The sequence below is a fragment of the Lactuca serriola genome, chromosome 4, assembly GCF_051521515.1.
Source record: "Lactuca serriola cultivar US96UC23 chromosome 4, Lser_US96UC23_V15, whole genome shotgun sequence".
In the NCBI taxonomy this organism is placed as follows: domain Eukaryota; kingdom Viridiplantae; phylum Streptophyta; class Magnoliopsida; order Asterales; family Asteraceae; genus Lactuca; species Lactuca serriola.
In genome coordinates, this window is record NC_136411.1 from 243,361,806 (window position 1) to 243,381,745 (window position 19,940).

General features: G+C 39.1%; 1 protein-coding gene across 1 annotated transcript; it reads left to right on the forward strand.

Annotated features, from left to right (window-relative positions):
• The first annotated feature begins 13,025 nt into the window (after window positions 1-13,025).
• Window positions 13,026-15,060, forward strand: LOC145096888 (UDP-glucuronate:xylan alpha-glucuronosyltransferase 2-like). Its single transcript, XM_079034268.1, has 2 exons — window positions 13,026-13,267; window positions 13,342-15,060. The coding sequence occupies exons 1-2, from the start codon at window positions 13,085-13,087 to the stop codon at window positions 14,887-14,889; spliced, it is 1,731 nt and encodes a 576-aa protein (XP_078890394.1). The 5' UTR covers window positions 13,026-13,084; the 3' UTR covers window positions 14,890-15,060.
• Window positions 15,061-19,940: the final 4,880 nt, after the last annotated feature.

Here is a 19,940-nt window from a genome sequence, read left to right on the forward strand (position 1 = left end):
TTGCTCGCCAAAACGTCCATCAGAGAATTTTCAGCTGCAAGATCCTCTTGTAGCTTAGCCAGGCGGGCATCGATGGAGGCACGAAGTGCCGAGTTGTCGTCGCTTATATTCTGGCGTAGGGTGGCGAACGAAGTCAACTCCGTAGAGACAAACTTGGCCAATTGTTGAACGATTGGTTCCAAAGTCGTCTTCGTGGCGTCGGCGCTTTCCTGCAAAGACTTCAGCAGGACAGAAGCGTCGGAGAATAGTTTGTCGACTTTTTTGGTCGCAGCCTCACAGGCTCGGGTGGAGGCATCGATTGCAGCAGTTGCTGAGGCCACCGAATCATGTTGAGCCCTTGAGAAGGCGTCAACAATCTTCTGAAGGGCAGCTTCAGAAAGAGATGACTGCTGGTTGGTGGAGGAGGCGAGAAGTAGATCAACCTTCTCGTTAAGCTCTCGGAGATGCTTCTTTGTCACTGGAGCATCATCCTCCTCGTCACTCTGAACTTGAAACGGACTATAGTAGACCGAATCAAAGTTCATGTGTTCCCCGCCAAGATAAGTATCGTCTCCATCAGAGGCATTTTCTGGAGATGGAGGGGGTGGTGAAGCTGGGGGTGTTGTGGTTGGAGTATTGGGTAGGGTAGTTTTGGGTGGTGGTTGAGTATGGGTAGGTTCGGTTGTATGGGTTTCGGTTTGAGGTGGTTCGGTTACAGGAGGGGTTTCGGTAACTGGTGGTGTTTCGGTTGAGGTGGTGAAAATGGGTGGTGGTATAGGGAAAGATGTTGGTGGAATAGTGGTAGTGGGGATTATGGTGGGAATGGAAGTAGGAATGGTGTGTGGAGGTGAAGGAACTGGAGATTGATGAAGTTCCATCTCTGGGGTTGGGGACCGAGGTGGTGTGTTGCCTCGTTGAGGAGATTCGTCTCCTTGAGATCCTTCAGAGTCCGAACTTCCACCCTCAGATTCGCTTGAAGAGGAGGGAATAACTAGCTTTCGCTTCTGTTGGGTCTTCCTTCGCTTCGGCTGTGGGGATGAAGCAGCCTTCGGTTGTTTCCTCTTTTTGGGAGAAGGTCCCTTTGGAGCTTTGGACACTTGCTTCCCTTTCTCTGCCTTTTTGCCCCTGCCCACCGGTTTGTCGGCATCATGAATCGATCTTAGCATGTCCGGTGTCAGTTCCCTTGGACCAGTTGACCTAAACTCCTTGATCGTTCTGATCAGTCTGCTGTCGGAGGGCACATCTGCATACATTGTCTCCGGGATGGAGCCAATGAAGGAAAATTTTGATGCATCTGATACGATGATCTTCTTGGTATGGAACGTACCAATAGAAGACATCGATGCACCATCAGCAGTTGGAATATTAAACTTGTCCATGGCCCATCTTGTTATCAAGATCCAGAACCGGGCCAACGACACCTCCGAGTGTCGGGATGAGGAAGAGAGGCTCTGAATGAGCTGTTGCCATAGGACAAACCCATAGTCTAGGTTTATCCCGTTGTATACCCCATACATTATCGAGAGGAAGAGACAACTTGCACCGTCAGATCCTGAGCTCCTCTCTGACAGACCCTTGAAAAGGACTGTAAATAGGCCATTCCACTGTGGCGGTAGGCAAGACTTCTTAAACTTGGGGACGGAGGTGAGAACTTATGTGTATCCCATGTTGTAAAACATGCTAAACAGCATCCCAACCGGAATAGTCTTCGGATGAACTCGCGAAGGGTCAACCGCAAACCCTAGCATAGTGCAGAACCTTTGGCGTGATACGGAGGTCTTGTGTTCTGCAAGCTCGAAAAATACCCGGTCAACGGCCTTGTCGTAGTAAGCCGTCGCGTAGACCTGCGATAGGGCCACCATTGGCACAGTTTCAATGCGTGAAAGTGCAGGAGCAAGCTGGGAGTACTTCAAGCATTCTATGACCGGCGACATGTAGGAATCGTACGCCAGTGGGTTAAGATCAAGGACAAGACATTGTTGGGGTCGGATGGGAAGAATCTGTGAAGTTGCATGAACAGAAGAAGATTCAGCCATTGTTGCAGGGTTGGAGAAGAAGATGAACAGTGAAGCGCTTTGGAGGTTTTTGCTCTTTTAGAAAATCCGGAAGCAGTAAAAAGGTAAATGGTGTTGTAGACTGCCTTTTATAGTGAGGGATTGGAGAGAGAAAAATCGTTTCATATCTTCTATGCAATGATCACGTAGGAAAGATAGTGCCAGATTCCTAGGATCACGCTACCCAAAAAGCGCCGTTTCAGAGAGAGGAACCGTTTCCATTTCCACACGCGCCTTTAGTGCCAGAGTGATGACGCTTGGATATCGCACACGCGTCCATAAGTGTCAGTAAAAGCGCGGCCGTTTCACATTCACACGCGCCCACTTTTTACTGTCGTTTGAAATTCAATCCTTTTAATCTCCCGCCGAGTCAGCAATCTTTCGTCTTATCCCTTTTAAACGCCATTTTTGAATTAAATTGCCACGTGGATTATTTTTGACCACAGCTCCATAATTAACCACGAAAGTAGAATTCAGCCTGTAAATAATTAGCAACAGAATTTGGGAAAATCAAAGATTTTCGTGCAAAGAGTGTAAAAGAAAAAGAAATAAAGCAACTCTTTTAAGGATATTCTGTGATGCCAATAAGGACACGAAACTGATGATCCCGGGCACGAATCTCTTCCTTCAAGGTCAAGAGAGACCTCAAAGTGTTAGTGTGGAATCCCGTTGAATTACGGTCAAACACTTATTAATAAATGTTGAAAGGCTTCTTTTAAGTAGGCTAAATAAGGGTGGTTTCGCTTTGATTCATCAATTATATTCTTGATATAAGAAAGAAAGTGAACAAAGTACTTGTGAGACCGGTGTAGCCTGTTGAACAAGTAGGTAGGAATTTATTTTGTATTGGCTTGGAGTAGTATAAAATCTCAGAAAAGGAATTAAAAACTGGATCCCAAGGGAAGAAATGTTATGGTATTTAACAATTTCATAGGAATCACCCAAGAGAAAATTTGAGATTTCATTAGGGTACATTCGTCAATCCTTGAGTGAATGCTTGAGCAATTTAATTGTGCACCGTCAATTCATTAGGTGTTGAATTTTGGGTTTCACTCAGCTCGTAGTGACACGAAACTAAGATCATAAACACAGATGTTGTGTAACCATAAACCTCAATGGTAATTTCTGAGAGTCTCAAGGGTTACGTTGATGAAACGAATGTAGTGGAGAAGAGTTATGGAGATGGTGTAAGAAGATATAGTACCTCTGCTGCGAAAATAAGGACCAAGCAGAAAACTCTTAACTCATGTGAGAAAAGAGTGAGGTAGCTCACGATTAGAATAAATGGGTTAGCCTTATTGGGAAGACAAGGTTTGTGGATACCAGGTCATTAAGGCTATTATTCAAAATCTTATGAGGCTTGGGACACATACAGCAGCATGCTTCTAGGGACACTAAAGTAGTTCAGCAAATATATCCCCACAAACGAACGAACACAAAAAAATATGAGAATAAAAAAAATATTTTCGGAGTTTTTGAGATTTTTAAAAAAATGTAAAAGAAAAAATAAGAAAGAAAAGAGAAAAAATTAAGTAAGAAGAAAAAAATAAGACTTAAAAAAAACTTTGGAAAAACTATGGAAAGAATATGAAAAACCGAACCCGAACGTTCGGTTGGTTTTGGTTGGAAAAAGTTGAAAAACCGAACCCGAGCGTTCGGTTGGTTTCGGTTCTAGAAAAGTTTGAAAAACCGAATCCGAGCGTTCGGTTGGTTTCGGTTCTAGAAAAGTTTGAAAAACCGAACCCGAGCGTTCGGTTGGTTTCGGTTCTAGAAAATTTTGGAAAACCGAACCCGAACCTTCGGTTGGTTTCGGTTCCACAAAATTTTGAAAAACCGAACCCGAACCTTCGGTAGGTTTCGGTTTTGTAAACTTTTGAGAAACCAAGGAATTTAGACATACAAGATAAAAATACTTTTAACACAAAGAAAAACAAAATTGTATATAACATAGAGAAACTACCTTTGAAGAGATGAGCGAGACACATGGTTTCAACCGAACCCGAACGTTCGGTTGGTCGCGCTTCTTACGTTTGAGGTTGAGAGGTAGTATGAGGTACTGACTCTGATTCCATCATACCTAGCCCTTGCAATATTCTGTTGAATGATGCTTCAGGAAGAGCTTTGGTAAAGACGTCAGCCAGTTGATCAGTGGTTCTTACGAAATGAACTTCGACGTTTCCATCTTCCACGTGATCTTTGATAAAGTGATACCGCAGTGCTATGTGTTTGGTTTTGCAATGTTGCACTGGGTTATAACAAATCCTAATTGCACTTTCAGAGTCACAATATAGTGGGATCTTCTTCATATTCAGTCCATAGTCTCGAAGTTGACTCTGGATCCAAATCACTTGTGATGTGCAGGATGCAGCGGCAATGTATTCCGCTTCGGCAGTAGACAACGACACACACGTTTGTTTCTTGGATTGCCAGCTGACCAACTTCCCATCAAGGAATTGACAGCCACCAGTTGTGCTTTTACGGTCGAGTCCACATCCTCCAAGGTCAGCATCAGAATAGGCTTGAACGAAGAAGCCTGAGTTGGAAGGATACCATAGACCTAAGGAGGCAGTTCGCTTTAGATAGCGTAAGACGTTCTTCACTGCAAGCATGTGAGGTTCGCGTGGATTTGCCTGAAATCGAGCACAATAACACACAGAAAACAAGATATCAGGCATGCTAGCAGTTAGATACATCAGTGAGCCTATCATTTGACGATAGAGCGTGATATCGACAGCCGGTTTGTCTAGAGATAGGGTAAGCTTGGTGCCGAATGCCATTGGGATTTTGACTTTTGAGTCTCCCATCATGCCAAACTTCGCTAGGAGAGTCTTCGTGTAAGCTTCCTGATTAATAAAGATGCCTTCGGGTCCCTGTCTTATGTTTAAACCAAGGAAAAATTTAATAGGACCCATTGAGCTCATTTCAAACTTAGTCTCCATCAGCTTTCTGAATTCAGCTGTTAAACTGGGATTCGTGGAGCCAAAGATGATGTCATCGACATAAATTTGAACTATCATAAGGTGGTTACCTTCCTTTTTGCGAAAGAAGGTTGGGTCAACCGAACCTTGTTTAAATTTAGACATCTTTAAAAATTTTGTAAGCGTTTCATACCAGGCTCTCGGAGCTTGTTTGAGGCCGTATACAGCTTTATCCAGAATATAGCAATGATTTGGATACTTTTCGTTCACGAATCCAGGAGGTTGCTCCACATATACAGTTTCTTCGAGTTCTCCATTGAGAAATGCACACTTGACGTCCATTTGGAAAACCTCAAAGTTTTTGTGAGCGGCATAAGCCATAAATATTCTAACGGATTCTAGCCTAGCTACTGGAGCGAAAGTCTCTTCATAGTCTATCCCTTCCTCCTGACAGTATCCCTTAACCACCAGACGAGCCTTGTTCCTTATGACATTACCTTCCTTGTCCATTTTGTTCCTAAAAACCCATTTGAGACCAACAACCGAAGCATCTGGAGGAGTTGGAATGAGGCGCCAGACTTTGTTCCTTTCAAACTCGTTCAGTTCGTCTTGCATTGCCTGAACCCAATCAGAGTGATCGAGTGCAGTGTTAACTGTCTTCGGTTCAACTTTTGATACGAATGAGTTAAACATACAAAACTCAACCTTTGAAAATAAGGATGTCTGTTTTGCCTTCAGTTGAGATCGGGTCAGAACCTTTTCAGATACATCACCAACTACTTGAGAGATAGGATGATCTCTGGTCCATTTGGTAAGGGGAGGGTAATTCGGATCAAAGGTTGGGTCTAATTCAGCATTGATCATTTCTTCTGGCTCAGATTGGCTATCGTAATCAAGCGTCATATCATTATGCTCCCCCTCAATTGATGAGTCTTGAGAAACATGAGGTTCAGGGGTTTCGTGTGGTGCTGGACTTTCAGAGGTTGAAGCACCTTCGGTTGGAGAGGTATCTTCGGTTGGAGAGGCACCTTCGGTTGGTGAAAGACCTTCGGTTGAAGTTGTAGAGCCTGGCTCCCCCTGGACTTGTGAGCTTGGCTCCCCCTCGACATGAGAACTTGGCTCCCCCTCAATTGAAGCATTGTTGGATGGAGATTCATCAGTGGGCGATTCTCCTTCATGCATTCTTCTTGCAGCATCTTCGACAATTTGCTTCATATGATCAAATTTGTTGTCAGCTGCACCTGCTTCTGAGAGAGAAGCTTTTTCCGGTTCGTCAAAGAGTTCCAGAAATTTCTCATATAAATTGGCGATCGAGATTTTGACTTGGCCAGTTTGAGGAAAGATTTCCCCGGCCGTGTCTTCTTTGGCCTGTAGCTTTTTGACATAGCTATCGTCAAAGGTCACGTAATATGTCTCTTCAATCCTTCTCGAATGCTTGTTTAGGACCCTGTATGCCTTGGATGTGAGTGAGTAACCCAGAAAGATTCCCTCGTCGGCTTTGACATCAAACTTGTTGCGGTGTTCTTTAGAGTTAAGGATGAAACACCTTGAGCCGAACACATGGAAAAATTTCACATTGGGCTTTCTGTTGTTTATTATCTCATATGGTGTGAGCGTGAATCGCTTATTGAGATAAGACCTGTTCTGTGTAAAACAAGCAGCAGAAATAGCGTCAGCCCAAAAATAAAGAGGTAATGAAGCGAAACTTAGCATAGTTCAGGCAGCTTCACACAAAGATCGGTTTCGTCTTTCGACTATTCCGTTTTGTTGTGGTGTGTAGGGAGCTGAGAAATTGTGACTAATTCCCTTTTCTGCAAGAAACTCTTCAAACTCCCTGTTCTTGAATTCAAGACCATTGTCGCTCCTGATGTTGCGAACGACCTTCTTGAGCTGGACTTCAATTTGCTTGATAAACACTTTCAGCTTTTGAGTCGCTTCAGATTTGAGCTTTAGAAAGAACACCCATGTAAATCGTGAAAAGTCATCAACAATAACAAGAATATACTTGCTACCACCGATGCTTTCGATAGACGAAGGACCACACAAATCGATATGAAGTAATTCGAGTGGTTCAACAACTTTTGTGTTGATTACAGATGGGTGACTTTGACGACTCTGCTTCCCCATTTCGCATGCAGCACACAAATGCTCTCTGTCGAACTTGAGCAATGGAAGACCCCTGACATGACCTCCAGTGACAAGTCGGTTGATATCTTTAAAATTAAGATGAGAGAGTCTTCGGTGCCACAACCAGCTTTCGTCGGATTGAGCTTTTGATAACAGACATATAGCTGGGTTTCCTTTGATGGGTTTCATGTTTAGAGGAAACATTTCACCCTTTCGCTCTGACTTGAGAATCACTTTCTTTGTCTTTTTCTCTATGATTTCAGAACCTTCATCATCGAATGAGACTTTGAGACTTGTACCTCCAACAAGCTGAGATACACTGATGAGGTTGTGTTGGAGTCCTTCCACATAAGCCACCTTCCTTATAGTGAAGTCTCCGTTTGTTATCATGCCATATCCCTTTATGGTGCCGAAAGAGTTATTTCCAAACTTGACGTTGCCACCATTTGCAAGAGATCTGTATTCCCTGAGCTCCTCTTTCCTCCCTGTCATGTGATGCGAGCAGCCACTATCAATGTACCATTCTTCGTCAAACTGCTCGTCACTTATAACCTGCAAAAATTAAGCAGATTTAGGAACCCAAAGTTTCTTGGGTCCATGTGAGCTTTTCATGGGAACGGGAATAGTAAGAGAGATGTCAACTAGATATATTCGTTTTATTAGAGTTGTTTCATCTTTTTTTTTAATGGTAAAGACTTTTATTTTGTTAGGATTGGGTGAGTTCGGTTTGGACTCTGGTTTGGATTTATTGACCTTCTGCTTTCCTTTTTGTTCAGCTGATGAATGAGATTTTTGAGAACAAGCGGAATTAGCTTTAGAGCAAGATGGAGATGAATCGGTGGAAGTAGAAGAATTAATAGAACGAGAAGAATTAGAATGAGAGGGTTTGGATTGAGAGGACTTCCTGGCTGGTGACTCTAGGTGACCCTTTTGCTTTTGATCATTGGAGGGACTGACCTTGGAGTCTTGTTCTCTTTTGACTTCAGAACCGAACCTTTGCGTTCGGTTGGAGTTGTTCTTGGAACCGAACCTGTGGTTTCGGTTGAAGTCTTTTTCAGAACCGAACCTTTGCCTTCGGTTGGTATTTTCTTGTGAACCGAACCTTTGCCTTCGGTTGGTATTCTCTTGTGAACCGAACCTTGACTTTCGGTTGTTGGAACATTCAGGCTTTCTTACAGGATTTTTTTCAGACTTCAGATTCTTGTCTTGATGTGAGTAGTATGCATTCTGGGAGTGCCAGAATTGTTTCCTTTCAGAAAGGTTCTTCCTGTATCTTTGGTTTCTTTCAATCTTCCTATCCCGCATCTGCTTAGGTTGATGATGAACATTAGCTTTCGTTTTCGGTTTTTCCTTGGCAGGTTCCTTTTGAACTTCAGGAGTTTTACTTTGAGCCGAGGGAGCAGAGGGAATATCCGAAGAAGATCCAGTTTGCACTGAGGGACTGGAAGGAATGTCCGAAGAAGTTCCACTTTGTGCTGTTGGAGTAAAGGGAATGTCTTCTTTTGCCGAACGATCATTCTCCTGAGGAATATTTTTCGTACCACTGGTGCTTGGCTCATTGAAATTATCCGGCTTATTCAAGGGTTCAGGTATGTATCTCCCTTTTCTCATCCAGGAGGTTCTTTCAGATAGGCCAACGGTTTCGTTTCCATTATCTATTGGAGCTTCCCAGAAGTACTCATCACAGCCATCAGCATTGTCTTCGTTTACAATATCTGTGAGCTCAGCTGTTTGATGTTCGGTTACTCCAGTCACCTTGTATACTTGATTCGGAGTGGTCCTGACCTTTTGATACACAACTGCTTTTTCTACTAATTTCGGGGACTTTTGTTGGGACAATCGAGCGAACTCCACTGAATTTTCAGAAATAAGATTTTTGTGGTTTTCAGTATCGCTTTTAACAAATTCTGAGCAGTCAACCGTGTCCTCTACAGAAATTTCACTCATGTTTTCGTCCTCGTTAAGCTCGGTTGCATTTTCAACATCAATTTTGATTTCTGAGCTAACGTTGGCGTTTAAAGAGTCAAATTTTTGTATAGTTTCGGTTCTCAGTTTAAGTCTATCATTTTCATCCAAAAGATTTTTGAGCATGTCCTTGTGGTCCTTGGATTTAATGAAGGACTCAATTTTGTCCAGTCCATACATGTAGGTCGGATTGACATCATCAGACGATATCACACTCTCACAATTATAGGCTTCAGCATCGATTTCATCCTCCTTAAACTCTAGGAAGGGTAAAATCATGCGATGGATCTTTTGGCCTATTTCACAATCTAAGTGAAGCTGAGTAATATTGGAATATAAACGTTTAGCAATTAAACAAAAAACATTTCGTTGTTTTAACAATTTTAAATTGTCTCTCTGCAAATAAATGTTTTCGTCTTTAACTTTAACTAATTCCGACTCTTTTAACTCAATCCACATTCGCCGCTCCTCACTCTTCGACGCCACCCTGCTTAATTGATCAGTCAGGTTAGAATTGGTGACACGAGTTTGAGTTAAGCTACTATCTAAATGAGAAATTCTTGTATTAACATTTTTTAGTTCTTTCTCATATGAGAATGGTGGTACTTTAGATGAAATAAAAACAGATTGTACCTTCTTTATCAGTTCATCGAGCTCATTGAACTGCTGGCTGAGTGGTTTGGCCGTAAAGCACATATCCTCCTGTACCTTCGGTCCATCGCTTCCACCATCGGTGTTGTATCCCCTCATTTGAGATACGTCAGTCACCATGAAGCATTTTCCTCCACTGCTTTCCTCCTTAGCCACATATGCCTTTCCATGGGTAGGCTTCCTCACTTCTTCTTCTTCTGAGTCGGTAGACCAAACTTCTGTGCTGCCGAACTCATCGTCATTAATCGAACCCTGCACAATAAGAGCATTAATAGAAGGGTTAGCGGTAGACTTCTTCTTTCTCAACTCATCCAGTCTCTTCTGCAGCACGGCTTCCTCATCATTTCCATCGTCCTTTTCAGCCATCTTCTTAAGAACACAGTCCTTAGCATAGTGGTTTTTGCCACCACAGTAGAAACAGCTTACTCCGGAATCGCCATCTGCCTTCGGTTCCTTCTTGGGCTCCTCAGCCTTCGGTTCATTGTTCACTTTTTCAGAGCTGTAGCTTCCCTGCCAGTTTCGGTTTTTGTTGCTGGGGAATCTCTTCTTTATGAACCTCTTAGGATTTGACACCATCATGGCATAATCCTCAGACGTGAGATCATATTCCTCCAAGTTAAGCTCTTCATCCTCCATCACAGCTTTACTTTTAGATAGGAGGGCCAACGAACCAAGACTCGAAACGACGTTCTTCTCTTGCACCACAATCTTCTCTTGGGACTTTAGAATACCCACCAGTTTCGCCAAAGAGTATGATTTAAACTGCTCATGAGCTTTGACTGTGGAAACCACTGCTCTCCATTCAGATCTTAATCCGTTCAAGAGAGTAACCTTTTGTTCGATAAGCTTCCTTTCAATATCGTGTTTGATCATCTTGCTGAGAAGATGATTGAAGCGATCAAACGTCTGGGTCACTGTTTCTTCGGCTCCTTGCCTGAATTCACCAAACTCAGATAAGAGCAAGGTTTGGATAGAATGTTCAAGATCCTCGTCTGTAGAATACAGTTCACGAAGTCTATCCCAAACTTCCTTTGCCGTCGTACATGAGCTAACCAATCTAAATGTATCGGACTGAAAGGCGAATCTGATCAACCTTAACGCCTTAATGTTGCACTGGAATTTGTCCTTTTCATCTTGTGCAATATCCTTCACGTCCTTTAGCAGATCATTGTACTCTTTTTGTGTCTTGATGATTCTGGACGTAGCAGAATGAGAAAACGGTCCATTGATGATGGCTTCCCATATGAGGTACCCATTATCCTCCGATCCAATCACGTAGTCTTCAAAATGATGCGCCCATACTTCATAGTCATGGGTGTATAAGATTGGAATCTTTGTCGTCGAACCGATGCTGTTGGAAATATTAATAGGGTTTGATTGCGTCGCGTCCATTATGATCATAAAAACCTGTTCAAAGATCAGACTTGTAATAAAGTAGATTAGGGCAAAACAATAAATATCAAGATACGTCAATAAAGAGATGACGGCTCAATAAATATCGATGATTGCGGAAAAACCCTAATGAAATCTTTTTCACAGAAAAGATGTGTATCGATTACACAACCTCCTGCTCTGATACCAATTGATGAGATTAAAACAACCTTTAATCTATGAAGATCGATTAGATCTTGAACAAGTATATGAATATAAAAACAGTAAGAACGCAATAAAAAGAACAAGACAAGATTGAATCAAACGAGTCGAATGATTTAAACAAAATCCTCAGAAGAGCTCGATTAAGAACATCAACTGTAGAGGATTGGAAGGTTACAAGAACGATTAAAGAAAAGGTGGCATTCTATCGTTAAGCTCTCTATCGTTATTCTCTAAAATCGTTCTTCTGTAAAATCGTTGACTTAATATGCATGCAAGCATTAACTTATATACAATACATAAAAGGCTCTCGGTTGGACAGGCCCAAACCGGAGTATACATGGCTAAACTAACGAGCCCAAAAGACGCAACATCAAAATAAAACTTCAGCCCAACAACATACAATCTAACAAAATGCATAACTAATTCATATATCAAAATACAAACATAATCATTCAACAAACTTGAAAAATACTCACTATTTATCATCTAAAACAGAAAAATCATAAAAAAGATATTTTTTTTTATACTTCAATGTAATCTAAACATAAATTTCAAAATATACAAAAAATGGATAATAAAATTCCCACAAATGTGAAAAAACACACAATCCAACAAAATACATACAATCTAACAAAATGCATAACCAATTCATATATCAAAATACAAACATAATCATTCAACAAACTTGAAAAATACTCACTATTTATCATCTAAAACAGACAAATCATAAAAAAGATGAGAAATTCGACCTTGGTTGGGGCAATTTCGGAATTTTGGCTAAACGTCGACCTTGGTTGGGGTTGTGGCGGTATTGTGGCTGCCTTGAGGGAAGGAGAAGCTAGCACCGGTCCAAGAAGCAATGCCTAGTCCACCAAGTTGGAAAAATTGGTGATATTGAAGAAAAAACGAGAGAAAGGTAAGAAAAGAATGGCAGAAAGGTAAACTGTGAAGGGGATTTCTGCGTTTAGCATTAGCGGCGGCGGGTATTAGCGGCGACGCTAGGGAAATAGCGGCGACATTAGGGCATTAGCGGCGACAAGCGGAGGGAAAACTTAGCGCGCCTTTCCGCTTTCCTTAACAGCCGTTAGATTGAAAACAAATCGGACGGATGGGGTGAGAATGACACGGATTGCTAAATGAAAGCATTAACGGCGACGCCTTTAGCGGCGACATGTAACGCGTCATCTACGTGTTGCCGCTATTGCTGGCTGTCGCCGCTAAAGGGGTCGCCGCTAATGCTTTGTTTTCTTGTAGTGTCAATGAGACAACAAGTGACTTTTACCAAACTTTAGAGGTTACATTCGTATAGGGATATCTATTTATAACGTCGAGGTGACCTAAAAAACTCTTGTTATCATCGGATAAACCTGGTCCTTGCACTCTAGTTGTGGTGTCAAGTAACGCAAATCTTGGCTTGGGCTCTACAACACAAACAGCCACTTAGTCATTTCATGGATTGTATGATAATTTCATCCCAAACAAAGTCAACCAAGTAAGTAATTAAAAACCAAAAGTTGCGACGTGCGTGGTTTGTGATATCAAAACTCCATGATAAACGGATCGTATTTAATCAGTACTATGTTAAAAATATTCAAAAACATCATGTAAAGGATATTTTTTGGATTTTCTCCCACGTTCTATAAATTAAAATATTAATACCACCGGAAAATTGGGAAATTAACAAAGCAAGTCAATGTTTTACTTGGTCATTTGTTTTTGTGTCAAAAACAAGAAAATCCTCAAACCAACTTTGAAGCTCCCAATGCCAATTTATTTCGTTGATTAAACTTCATTATGAAGGCTCTAAATCCACAAAATATGATGTTGAAATGTTTTCCAAACGCTTTGAGGATTAGGATCTATCTTGTTTTGTCATCTTTCTTCCTTATTATTTCTGCTGCCTTCCTTCTCCTATCTCCTTCGGCTTTAGATAGTTCTGTCATAAATCCTTGCACTTCCCATAAGTGCCTTCACATGGTAAGGTGTACACTAGGTATTCATGGTATTTATTCATGACTGGATTTGTAATTTATTGTTTGTTTGGTCGTTAGGTCGAAACTAGCTACAAGTCGAAGGCAATGCTAGACGATGTAAAATTATCCAACCAATCATATCAACATGTTCAAAAGTCAAAGAGGCCTAATTTCATGAATGACATGGAAAAAGGCATGAGGATTGGAATGCTGAACATGGATAGAGAGGATTTAAGTCAATGGAGTGTTTTCGGGGAACTAATCCCAATCTCGTTCAAAAAAGTCTCCAATAATTTAAAGTGGGAGGACTTGTTCCCAAGATACCTAAACGAAGAAGAAGAGAAAGACATTCAATCACGTCCCAAGATGCCAATGCATGATTTTAACAAGCTCAAATACATGGACATGGTGGTTGTGAAGATACCATGCAAGCATCCGAAAGAGGGATGGCAGAGAGACGTTTTCCGGTTGCAGTTGCACCTTGTGGCGGCGGAACTGGTGGTGAAGAGAGGGAGGGGGAGGACGAAGGTGGTAGTTGAAAGCAAGTGTAAGCCGATGATGGAGGTTTTCAGGTGCGATGATTTGGTGAAGGAAGAAGGTGAATGGTGGTATTATAAACCGGACGTGAACAGGTTGAAACACAAGATTTCTTTGCCTTTTGGTACTTGTGATACGGATTTGCCTCTTTCGGAGAAAGGTATTATAAATCAAGTGCATGAATTAAACCCCGAAAGCAAACTCACAAAACGTGAAGCTTACGCTACCGTGCTCCACTCATCCGAAGCTTATGTCTGCGGTGCCATCACCTTAGCTCAATCCCTCCTCAAAACAAGAACAAATCGCCACCTCATCCTCCTCATCGACACCTCCATCTCAGTCTCCAAACGCAGAGCATTAGCAGCTGCAGGTTGGACTATACGTATCATCGAACGAATCAGCAACCCGCGAAGTCGCAACGACACTTACAACAGATACAACTACACCAAGCTACGGCTATGGCAGCTCACTGACTACCACAAGATTATCTTCATTGACTGTGACATGATTGTCCTCCGCAACCTCGACCACCTCTTCTCTTTCCCGCAGATGTCTGCGGCTAGCAATTCGGAATCCAGATTTAACTCCGGTATCATGGTCATCGAGCCCTCAAATTGCACTTTCATGCATTTCATGCAAAGTATCAACGAAATTACCTCGTACAATGGCGGTGATCAAGGGTTTTTGAACGAAATATTTGTCTACTGGCACAGATTTCCGAAGAAGGTGAACTTCTTTAAGCAGTTTGTGTCAAACAGTAACGAGGAAGAAACTGTAAATAACCAGTTGTTTGCGGCGGATCCACCAAAGCTTTACACGATACATTACTTTGGACGGAAACCATGGTTGTGCTATAGAGATTACGATTGTAATTGGGATGTCCCGTATTTCAGGATGTATGCTAGTGATGTGGCAAACCGGAGATGGTGGAATGTTCATGACGCCATGGATGATAGCTTACAGAAGGAATGTGAGTTGGCGGATTGGAGGAAGGAAGAGTTGAAGCAGGATCGTGAAGCGGCTAAGAGAGCTGGATTTGCCGACAACCATTGGCTGATCAACATATCTGATCCCAGAAGCTTTGATTGATTAAGCTTTAAGTTTTTTTTTTTTTTTTTTTTTTTTTTGAGGATTGCATTCGGCAAGTATGTTGATATTTGGATTAGCTTATGCGTTATATCGAAACTCTGAGCTGATAATTTGTATTTAGTTTTGACAAAATCCGTTTTTGAATGTAAAATGACTGAGAAAGACACCATATATATATATATATATATATATATATATATATATATATATATATATATATATATATATATATATATATATATATATATATATATATATATATATATATATATATATATATATATTCTATTGTTGATTTATTTGTTCTATTTACATCTAGTAGGTGTTTTTTCATTTATAATTATATGTTTGACAAAAATTCAAATAAATAGTATCGAGAGGATATATTTAATAACCCTTAAACTTCTTAAACTTGTAATCATTCAAACTATTATTTTCTATGGCATAGATTATCGCATCATGCACTTGATTTCATAACGTAGAAAATAAGACAAATTGTTGAAATAAAATAATCTAAGGAGATATAATCAAATAAAATAAAACCTCACACGTGTCGAAGTTCATATTTTTTTAAGTATAATTTGTTTTTAATGGTCATTTCATTAACACATATAATTCTTTTGTCTAGGTTCTTGCATAATTGTCTGTGTCTAACTTTTTTGCTATTTTTATAATATCTTTGATGCAAAAGCAAAAACAAAAAGAAAATAAAAAAAACAAAAAATAAATAAAAAATAAAAAATTTATTAACATATGAAGACGCATTAAACATATAATTAAAGCACAACTATCTTATGAACAGTAGTGGTAAAAAAAATTTCCCTTCTTTTTACCTGTTATTGTTAACATGTTTGTGTTTTTTACTGGCCGTCATTTATTTCTTTTTGAAGCTTCTCCCACCGCCTCTCCCACCTAATCTACTTCTTTCCATCTTCCTTTCTCATCACTGCGATATTCATATTTCTGTTACTATCGGTGGTGTCGATTGCCACCGTCGACTGCTTCTCTCTCCTTCTACAACCTCCTTCCACCTCCTCAGTCCCACACGTCCTTCTACTCAACCATCGCTTCCAATATGCTTGATTTTATTCATTGTTCAGATGGAGTTGAAGGCTTCGATTTTATTCCATCTATCTTTACCGTCAGTGAAGCCCTAAATTGATTGATGGAATAAATATGTGTGGTCATTACCTTCTACTCAGTAGGATCTGATGGTGAATGGTGGATTTACAGTTCTTCCAGAAAAGGGAGATTTGCAAATTCTTCAGGGAAAACTCCTTTCAAGTTCATTTTTTAATTTATTATTGTTTTTATGCAGTAATAAGCACGAACAATTTTATACTGAAAGATTTGTAAAATGGAAAAATTAGAGAATTAGAAGAGATATGTCATATGGGTTTTGCATTAAAAAGGTTTTTTTTTTCTTAAAGCAATTAAAATATTGTTCGGCTACTCAGTATTCAAATACCCTATGAGTTAAATTTTCAAAAGGTTCTTTGAAGGCATAATCAAGTTGATGTTGGTTGCTGGTTTTGTATATTTGATTCCAGGCCTACTCAAATGACTATAAAGGGTGTATTAGATCCTTTCTTGAAGTTGTTATGTCACCGTATGGTTACCAAATGTCTGTCGAAGTTAATTTATTGTTCAGGTAAGTAAAGCTTCTAATCCCATGCCTTATAAGTTTGAATTTCTAATTTAGATTATTAAATTGATTTAGTAATTGTAGGCAAGAACCCTATGTTCCAAGAAGAAAAAGAATCGTATATACACTAATTGAAGGATTAGAAGAGTTGACTGTTAATGTTTGTAAAAACATTGACATTTGCTGACTTATTCTGGGGTGTTTGAACATTTGGTCGTTTGTATTGATGAAAAATAAGGATTCGGATATTTATTGTACTCCGAACAACATGGTATTAAGTTTTGAAATTAATGAAGCTCTATATATTATTCATTAATTATAAAGTAATCTATATGTATAATTTATATCTGAATATATAAAATGTATGAATCATTATTATCTGTGCGGCTACCCTGTCGGAGTTTAATTACCAGTTTACTACACGTTCAAAGCAATTGAAGCAAAAGATCCAAATGAGCAACACAAGTGGGTTTTATACTGGACAGGTAATCCCATCAATCATTGCTATATTCATACACACACATTATTTTGATTTTGATGATCTACATGTATAAACTTTGTAGTTTATGGATCATTTAGTGTTGGAGGGATATTTGCAGATAGATTCATATCCTGGTATATATTTATTATCTTTAACACTATATTTTTTCTGCCATGACTTTTTAGCATTCTCAAGTCTCCATGAGTGAATTCATTGTTTACTTTTTTCAGGTTTCCACTTTACTATCACACGAAGCTTGCATTTCTTGCATGGCTTCAACTTCCCACCATAAATGTAAACAACCTTTTTATAATTATTGTAAATTTAACAACCCAAACTCAACATCCAAAAAATATCAAAATCAAACTCTGATATGTTTTTTTGTTCTCATTCCATTATTATGAGTCTTTTAGTTTTGGTGCTAATTACTTTACTATTCAATAGGGGCTAACCAGTTATGCACTTTCTAGAGGATTGCACAACTGTTTTGAGGACTTCTGGGAAATCTTCACTTCTGGATACTAATGTTAGGAAAGAATTCTTTCCAAAAGGATTACGTATGTCAATGTCATATCATCCTTACTCATTTGACAATAATTCTACATCCAGGAATTGTTACTAGGCAGCCCATGGTTTTGCAGCTTCATAAGATAGACATAGACCAAGACAAAGAATCTTCAAAATTCCTCCACCTTCCATCAAGAAACAGGATCTACAAGACTCCTGATTTGGAAACACCCAAATATCATATACTCAAAAGGCCTACAACTTATGAGGTTTGTTGATCCTTTGAGCTACAAATTATGCTCGCATAACCTTATGTTGTGTTTTATGTGTTTCCAGTACATAACATTATCAGGAGATAACATTATTAGAAAAAATAAATAAGAGCTCCTTGCAAATTGCAATGACTAAAATAAGCACAGATAGAGGAAAAGAAAGGGAAAGGGAAAGAGAAAGGGACGAAAGTATTAACAAAATGAGTAGTGTTATTAGAGGGATGTGGAAAGTGAAAGAGAGAGAAAGATATTATGATCGAGGCAGAGATTACATGGACCAACATCACAAGTATCGTTTATTATTAATGTAAGTTTGTTTGTGATTTTAAGTTTGTTTGCCAATGTGAAGAAGTACTCTTCTTGTATCTACTCCTTTCTATTTACTAAAGCACAATCTTTTTGTAAATAATTTTCGACGTTATAGTATACAACACCAACTTTTGCTTCTTTTCTGGAAATCACACGTATGCTCAATTGTTAGAAATCAAAATCAGAACCCATGCCTTTACTTTATTATATGGGTGTGGTGTACCTATTAAGGTTATGTCATACAAGCTTGTGTTGGTATTCAGTTTTCTCAAGTAATCATTCAATAGGAGATTTATAGTCCCATTTTTTTGGGATCACCTCATGTAATGTTGTAAAAAACAAATATCATTCCAACCCATGCAAAGCATGGGTAACTACACTAGTTTATATAAATTTTACGAAGGAGATCATCCAAATCAATGTAGTTCAAAATAGGTGTGAGCAAAAACTAACCGCAAAACCGAGACCGAAAAACAAAAACCGATGGTGCGGTTTCTACCTTTGCAAAAACCAAAGGTTTTCAGGGCGGTGCGGTTTCTTGTTTTGAAAAAACCGCAAAAAACCGAACCACACCGATATATATATATATATATATATATATATATATATATATATATATATATATATATATATATATATATATATATATATATATATATATATATATAGGAATGATCATTTGAGAACCTATAGTTTCCCGAAAACCCGAAAACTAAAAGTGGAGCATTAGATCAAAACATTTAATGGGTGTGATCAACGATGGCATATGTGTAATTATCAACAACTCTAATGGTATCTTAGACATTTTAGAAATAATCAGAGGGGTATATTCGGAATGAAATTTATTATTGCCTAATAATTAATAATTAGCTTAATTAATATAATTATTAAAAACTCATACTTCCTCTCTCTATTCCTCACAAGATCTATCTTTCTCTTTGTATTCCTCACCAGATCTATCTTTCTCTCACTATCTATCTCTCACATCGTCACACATCTACATCTTCGGTTCATCGGAGTACACCGCCATCGCCGATCTCATTTTGCTTTGCTCTGTCGATTGAAGATCTAAACGGAGTAGTATCCCCTGTCGATTATACATCCGATCGAATATCCAATTGGAGAAGACAGTCATATGTTGATCGAATATTCGTTTATGGTGTTTCCCCTCAACATCATTCTTCTATGGCGTTGGATCCTACAGTGATGCATCATCTCCTTCACGACATACCGATAAGGTTGTATTTTAATTTTTCAAAATTTTCTTAATCAATGAATAATGGATGTTTTATCCCTCGAAATTCATGAACGATGTAAAATTTTAATATAATTTGATTTTTTTATTTATAATGCCTTTTGATTTAATTTGATTCCATTCATCGGCGGTGACTTTTTATTTTAGTTTAATCAAAAATGCTTAATCGATGGACAATTATTATTGGATGAATTAGGATTTGATTTAAATACTTGTTTTATTATAACAATTTTGTTTGATAATTTGTATTACTTGAAGCTAATGAATTCATATGATCGTAAAATTTTCATTAATGTTTCTCTTTTACTGTAAGCATGTAGATTAAATATATATTTTTTGTGCCAACACTATTCTTTTTTCATGAACTTATTAATGTAATTGTTTTCTAATTGACATCTCATTGGAAAAACTTTATGATTATCTGGTATGCATCATTTTTCATCATCAACTAAAAGGTGATTTAATATCTCTTTAATCATGTTTTATGCATCCAAAACGTATATCCCGCAATCCCTCTTTAATCATGTTGGTGTTCTTACCTTTGTATTGATATGCAGGGCATGTATAGAGTTATCCATATGA